Source organism: Carlito syrichta, unplaced genomic scaffold (genome assembly GCF_000164805.1).
Source record: "Carlito syrichta isolate Samal-C Ts95f unplaced genomic scaffold, Tarsius_syrichta-2.0.1 Scaffold305661, whole genome shotgun sequence".
Classification (NCBI taxonomy): domain Eukaryota; kingdom Metazoa; phylum Chordata; class Mammalia; order Primates; family Tarsiidae; genus Carlito; species Carlito syrichta.
The window spans coordinates 1,544,947-1,551,273 of NW_007249757.1; the positions used below are offsets into that span (position 1 = coordinate 1,544,947).

The 6,327-nt window shown below is 39.1% G+C and overlaps 1 protein-coding gene across 2 annotated transcripts in view; it reads left to right on the forward strand.

Annotated features, from left to right (window-relative positions):
- The window catches only part of AUTS2 (AUTS2, activator of transcription and developmental regulator), a 1,208,871-nt gene that overhangs the window by 556,948 nt on the left and 645,596 nt on the right, over positions 1–6,327 (forward strand). For both annotated transcript variants that reach the window (XM_008062193.2, XM_021714538.1), the window contains exon 3: positions 5,348–5,449. In XM_008062193.2, the coding sequence (XP_008060384.1) occupies positions 5,348–5,449 (102 nt within the window). The remainder of the gene's footprint in view (positions 1–5,347; positions 5,450–6,327) is intronic.

Sequence of the window (6,327 nt, forward strand, 5' to 3'; positions counted from 1 at the left end):
CCCCTCCCCCCCAAGACTGGAGTACAGTGGTAGGCTCATGGCTACCCCAGTGTTGACCTGCTGGACTCCGGCAATCCCTCTGCCTCAGCCTTCCAAGTAACCGGAACTACAGGCGCATGCTACCACGTCCGGCTAATTTTTGATTTATTGTAGAGACGAGTTCTTGCCAAGTTGCCTGGGTGGGTCTCGAACCCTGGGCTCAGGCAATCCACTCGCCTCTGCCTCCCAAAGTGCTGGGATTACAGGCTGAGCCACCGAGCCCGGCCATTCATCAAGATCTTTCGTTTGATTCACGTGACTCATCTGAAATATGTTTTAAAGTTTAAGGAATAAAGTAGTGCAAATACTACTCAATCCATCAACTGTTTCCAGTTTGGGGACAATTTTATTTTGAAAGAGAAAAGCAGGAGTCTCACTCTGTCGCCCAGACTGGAATGCAGTGGCTGCTCCCGGCCACCGCAGCCTCGACCTGCTGGGCTCCAGCGATCCTTCCACCTCAACCTTCCAAGTAGCTGGAACTACAGGCCTGTGCTACCACACCCGGCTAATTTTTTGATTTATTGTAGAGATGAGATCTCACCAAGTTACCCAGGCGGGTCTCCAACCCGCGGGCTCAAGCAATCCACTCATCTCAGCCTCTTAAAGTGCAGGATTACAGGCTGAGCCACCAAGTCGGCTGAGAAAAGCAATATTTTTACAAGCTTAATTACTTGTTGGCTTGATGGTAGTGAAGTCTTATGCGTGTGTTACGTATTTTCACTGAAAAAAGGGTAGGTTTTGAGCTTATTGACACTTTTCCAAAACATTGAATAGAGTTAATTTATATCCCTGTAGGAAAATTCAGCAATCTGGGAAAGACTTCTTCAAGGAACCAAAACTATGGAAAGAGAGTACTTTTGGACAGTCTTCTACATTGATCTGCTTAATTCACATCATTCCTCTCAAGTTCTAGGCATAGATGTGTTCTCCATATAATTTATCCTCCTGTAAATTTTGTTTGATGGATTAATGATACCTGTTGGGCATTAGCATCTTTTTGGAACTCCCCATACTCAAGCTAAAAAGAATGGCATAGCTGGGCTCACAAATGCTTAGCAGATGTACACAGAATCACTCTACCTTCACAGAGTCCAGGGTGATGGGACTTTGTTATGTGTTCATTAGCAGTGATAAAACCGTGGATCGTTATTTTCCTAATTAGCCATTAATAACAGTTAACACTGTAATGAGATCACAGTTTCAGAGTTTAGAGGATATATTGTTGACAATTAAGTCTAATGAGAAACAAACTGACTTCTTATAGTTTATAAAAGATGCTAATCTTATTGATAGAATTACTGCCACTCATGCCAGATACCAACTTCCTTTCATTTTGTCTTTGTTTTCTGATCTGATGCCTAAAATGTATAATATTCTAATGGGATGAAGCCTCTCATTAGAGAGTGGATTACAGTAATTTTTAAATAAATAAGGTTCTGAAGGATCTAAAGGCTGGTAGTCAAAAATCTTATTGCATCAATTATAACAAAAGCTTGCTTATAATAGCTGCCATAGATGCTTGGACAAATCAATGCCAGTAAATCGATTTTTCTTACTTTTTAAAATGTTTAAGCCAGCACCTGGACTTTATAATGTCTCTTGGTTGTAGGTAATAGTTGGGAATTTCAGGTGAAGGATTACAGCTTCTAAGTTGGTTATGCTACCCCAAATGATCCATTGGATGTGACTGAAAATGCCAGTTTGAAAATATATACATGGGATTAGAAATGAATACTTCTTGCCTGAAATCTTGTGGTTTAGCTTTAGTACTTATTATAGTCAGTCCATTTCTTTGAAATATTGAACTATCTGACAGTTTAAAATCCTAAATTTCCTTTAAACTTGAGCCTGGCTTTGGAGGAGAAAAGGGTAGTGTGTGTGTGTGGGGGGGTTATGTAAGGCTGTCTGAAGAGAATTCACTGGAGTGCTTTTGCTGGCAAGGCACTGGGAAGACTAGCAAGCTGCTTCCTCTCAGTCCTTGGATTTTGCCCTTAGCCTAGATCAACATTTACTCAGATAGTTTAAGTCAGGGCCGCTGAAGTCTGTTGTTGGGCTTTATTAAAGTCGTCATTTTCCTTTCATGAAGAAGCATGGAAAAGGCCCAAGTACAGTGTCCATATTTTGTTAAGCCAATTGAATAATAGTCCATATTTTGTTAAGCCAATTGAAAAGCCTTAGTGCTCTTATACTCTTAATTCCCAGCTGGATGTGTATTTCTCATCTAAATTAGGGAATTGAGTTTTTGTAAACATGTTTTGATCATGCCTTACCTAATAAGATTCCTTGTTTTGTGAATGTAGTTAGATAGCACAAATATATTAAAAATACAGTATCTGGAGAATACTAATGTATTGCAGAATAACACTTTCATGTTAAATGTAAACATCTAAATAGGCACTAAGAATTAAAGCAAAGCAGTAGGCAGTAAAGACACGAATTTTAGTCCTCGATTTCTTGCTTTAATCTGAGCACATCATTTACTGTCTTTTTTTTTCTTAATCCATTCATTGGAGCTTGTTCTCCCTGCCCTTACTTAACTCAGGCAGCAGTAGGATAAGAGTGCTGATATTGCTTATGAATTAGCAATAGGGCCCATTCACATACAGATTTTATTATCAGTGTAACTATGTTGAACTTGAAAAATGTATGATAATTGTCAAGGGCATTTAATGAAGAATGACATGCTAGCTAAACTTTGAAGGCATATTAAAAAAAATAAATATGGAAAGACAGACATCTTTAAAGACCATAGTAGAGGAGATAAAATCTGAGCTTTAAAAAATATCTCGACTTCAATCACGGAGAAAGTGGGTGTGAACATTCCAGAGAGAGAGAATTTGGTGTGAAAAAGTACAGGGCAAAAATGGACAAGGAATGTTCAGAAAATGGAAAGGGGATGTGTTCATTTTAGATTAATTCCCCTTTATGATCAGTATAAAAGTGAAAACGAAGAGAATGACATTATTCTGAACTTTTATTTCATAGTAATAAGAAAAGGCTCATACAACTTGCATCTGAATTAACTTAGAATTAGTAGGTTTAGCATTAACTTACAAGAAAACTAAGTCCTTAAGGGATCAGGAGGTTACAAAGTAAAATTAACATAGATGATCTGGATTCCTTCACAGAAGACTTCCTGGAGAAAGGGATTTTAGAAGAAAGTGATATGAGTGGATTTGTAGAAAGGTTGAAAGCAAAAAAGAATTCTCCACTTAGAGCATTTGGGTTAACCTGACTCTATGAATGATATGACCAAAAGTGGGTTCTGAACTGTAGTCTTTAAAGGTACAAGAAATGTTGATTAACACCCACTCTCCATTCATCTTAGCTCCAGACTCACTTGAAAACTTGCAAGCAAAAGTTTGCCAACCATTTCCTGTTCTGTTCTTTCAGGTTCCCTCCTGCCTAGCAAAATGGAGTTTGTGTTTTGTTTGAGACTGTCCATGTTTTTATCCATGCACCTATCTGTGAATACTTCACATAAACACGCCATTTTCTTTTTCCACGACTGCACAGAATTTCTTCAGCCGTACCAACAGCAAAGATGGAAGATAGAAGGGCCTCAGTTGCCTGGACTCACTTTGCGGCCGGGTGTCCTCAGCGTACCTGGACTTTGTCAATCAGGCGGGCCTCCAAGGCTGGCTCCCAACACTATCTCTAGTGTTTTTTCTTATTTTCTTCCCAAGGGAACTCTGTTTTACATGAGATTCCTGATCATTTCATAGCCTGTTGCTTTGTCTGCCTTTGCTTTCTGCCTTTCTCCCACCAGGAGTGTCTTCCTCTATCCTCTGAGCCATATGAGCTCAATCTACTTTTAAATACAAGACTTCAGAAACCACTTCTCCTCTGAGCATCACTGACAAATTTTTGCTTTTATTTAGCATGAACTTTCTTGTATTATTATATTTGCTTGTCTTGCACTGTCTTTGTCTTGGTATATTGACTATATTGAGAACATTGTAAAGGTGCTATGTCTTGTAACCTTCTGTGTTACATTGCTTGGTGTCTCTGAAAATATGGTTAGTAATGACCTCCTAGAATAATGGTCAACTTATGTATGACTTATAGTCTTCTATAGACTGATAGTTTTCTGTTGTGTGCGTTTGCTCATTTTTTTCTTTTCTTTTTTTAAATTTCTATAGAAATAGTGTCTCACTATTTTGCTCAGGCTAGTATCAAACTCTTGGCCTCAAGCAATCCTCTCACCTCAGCTTCCCAAAGTGTTGGGATTACAGGCATGAGCCACCACACCTGGCCCTGTTTGTTCACTTTTAATGGAACATCAGAGCTTGGTAAATGTGCAGAAAGCACTGGAATACGTACTTCATAAGATCAGAGACTTTGTGTTTGTTTGTTTGTTTGTTTGTTTGTATCTTCAGCACTTAGTCCCAGCTCAAATGTAGTACTTAATACATATTTGTTGAATGGATGTAACTTACTTAATCTGCAGATCTTAATTGGTACTTTTAAATATCCAACAAGAGACTTTCAGAATGTTATCTCAATAAACAAGATCATTAAGTATCTTCCCAGTGGTTGAAGGATAACATCACAGAACCTCATTACTGTCTCAGGAGAGGAAAACCTTGTTTTTATTTTGCTTTTTTTGTTGTCTCTATCTCTCTTTTTGTTGTTGTTTTAGAATAAATGCGATGTGAAATCAGAGTTAGCATAATCCAGCTTTAACTTATTCAGTGTTTTTGGTTTTTTTATTATTGAAAAGAAAAATCACAGTGGAACAGAAGAAAAACCTGAGGCAAGACTGCTTTCCAATTCATGGCCCTTGGTTTGGCTTTTCAGGTGTTTATTTAAGGCTTGCTCACTCTTTTCTCTACATTGACATTTCATGGTGAATGTTTTGCTTATTCTACCCTCTATGTTTTTTCTATGGCAGCTTGCCTGGCAGTACTCAGAAACTGAGAAGAATGTCAAAGATCAAAAACTTGGCTGGGCATGATGGCTCATGCCTGTAATCCCAGCACTATGGGACAATGAGGTGGGAGGATTACTTGAGCCTAGGGGTTTGAGGTCAGCCTGGGTAACATAGCGAGACTTCTCTACAAAAAAATACAAAGATGAGGTGGTATGCACCTGTATGCCTAGCTACTTAGGAAGCTTAGGTGAAAGGCTCACCTGAGCCCAGGAGGTTAAGACTGTGGTACCACTGCACTCTAGCCTGGGTGACAGAGTGAGACTCCGACTCAAAAAAAAAAAAAAAAAGAATCTTAAATTGTTCACTTTTGAAAAGGTTAAAAAAACGGGAGCTATGGACTACACCACTGACGTTTTCCTTTTCTTCTTCCTTTAGCTCAAGCCAGGTCAGAACAGCTGCAGGGACAGTGACAGTGAAAGCGCCAGTGGAGAATCCAAGGGCTTCCAACGGAGCAGCTCTCGGGAAAGGCTCAGCGATGTAAGTTTTAAAAAAAACACAACCAAAACCACTAGATCACATGTTGGTTCAGGTCTCAATTACATAACTCTCCTTCCCCTTTAGATCTCTTTGCACACCGTGGCATTGCGGTTCACACTTTCTTTGTGTACACATGTTTGAGCCTTGCAGTTTGGTGTCATTTTAAAATGTAGTTTGAGGGCTGGGCTCGGTGGCTCAGTCTGTAATCCCAGCACTTTAAGAGGCTGAGGTGAGTGGATTGCCTGAGCCTGTGGATTCGAGACCCGCCTGGGCAACTTGGCAAGACCTCATCTCTACAATAAATCAAAAATTAGCCGGGCGTGGTAGTGCACGCCTATAGTTCTGGCTACTTGGAAGACTGGGGTGGCCTTGAGTGTGCCACTGCACACTAGCCTGGGCAACAGAGTGAGACTCCAGCTAAAAAAAAAAAAGCAGAATTAGAATATATAATGAGGAACAAAACCCTTTGCCTCTGGTTTTCCCTTTTTAAAACACTGAACTCTAAAGCAGTGGTCTTCTTTATAGCGTACAAGATGATTTATTGAGTTATAGAAAGAAAATATTAGTACTTATTTATTTTTCTTCTAAAAAATAAGCACTGCTGATATTCAACTTAATGAGCAGGGAGTAGTTGATATCTGTAATTAAAAAAAAATACTTAAAACTCTTTTTGCTGAGGGATGTCCAGTAGCATAAAAGGCTGGAAACCATTATAACCACTGACCTGTTTTCTATGATAATATCACATCCATCTTTCCATCAGCCAATGTGGACAAACCCAAAATATAGCCACCTTCCTATACCTCTCACAAAAGTTTGTAAGGTTTAGGATGAGATTTGATGTATGAAATGTTAAATTTTTTTTTTTTTTTTTTTTT